Here is an 874-nt window from a genome sequence, read left to right on the forward strand (position 1 = left end):
TTTGCTGAATCATCGTTGACACTTACGAACGTTCAAGAAATTTCCATAAACTTCTTTGATATTCTTTATGGCTACAGAGGCGTTGTATCCCTTTTTATATTCAAACAGCATTACATGCTGAATATGTGTCTCGTCGTGCGCCATCACTATAAGGTATTAGAGTATACTAAACTTTGCACATTACATAGGCTACACTAACGTGACGTTTAGGCAGTTCATTTAACTGTTATACGTGATGTACGTTTTTGGGGTGGTGGTGTTCTAAAACGCGATATTAATTTCTTGACGACCTAATACTTTTGATAAGTTACTAATCTGATCCAAAATATAAAAGTAATTTGGAATGGGTGTTGGGGAGATATATTAAAACTGACGTTTCGATCAAGTGATTTTCGAGGGAACTTATCGGTTAAAGCCATTTTGGCTGTACCTATTTAGTTTTTTTGTTGTTTTTTTCATTCTGAGAGTTTTGAGAGAAATTTTTTATCTTAAAATTTTAACTACACTATGTTTGCAGTTGATGAATCGATGGGAATTCCTAAGTAATTGATTTTTTATGTTTTCAGAAAACCTTCCGTTTTCTGCCTCCTCCATACAAGACTGCATGTTTTGATTACAGTTCCATGAGAGAAAGAAGAATGAACGCGACAATGACAGAAGAGGTATGAACAATCAGATGTGGTACAAATAAACAAAGAAACGTGTTGTAGTGTAGTGATGGTATGAACAATCAGATGTGGTACAAATAAACGTGTTGTAGTGTAGTGATGGTATGAACAATCAGATGTGGTACAAATAAACGTGTTGTAGTGTAGTGATGGTATGAACAATCAGATGTGGTATAAATAAACGTGTTGTAGTGTAGTGATGATAT

General features: G+C 34.6%; 1 protein-coding gene across 1 annotated transcript in view; it reads left to right on the forward strand.

The window, feature by feature from the left end:
- The first annotated feature begins 649 nt into the window (after window positions 1–649).
- LOC111089775 (amiloride-sensitive sodium channel subunit beta-like) overlaps window positions 650–874 on the forward strand; it is a 12,382-nt gene continuing 12,157 nt past the window's right edge. The window contains exon 1 of the mRNA XM_022402832.1: window positions 650–662. Within this exon, the coding sequence (XP_022258540.1) occupies window positions 651–662 (12 nt within the window). The 5' untranslated portion in view covers window position 650. The remainder of the gene's footprint in view (window positions 663–874) is intronic.

Source organism: Limulus polyphemus, unplaced genomic scaffold (genome assembly GCF_000517525.1).
Source record: "Limulus polyphemus unplaced genomic scaffold, Limulus_polyphemus-2.1.2 Scaffold7320, whole genome shotgun sequence".
NCBI lineage: Eukaryota > Metazoa > Arthropoda > Merostomata > Xiphosura > Limulidae > Limulus > Limulus polyphemus.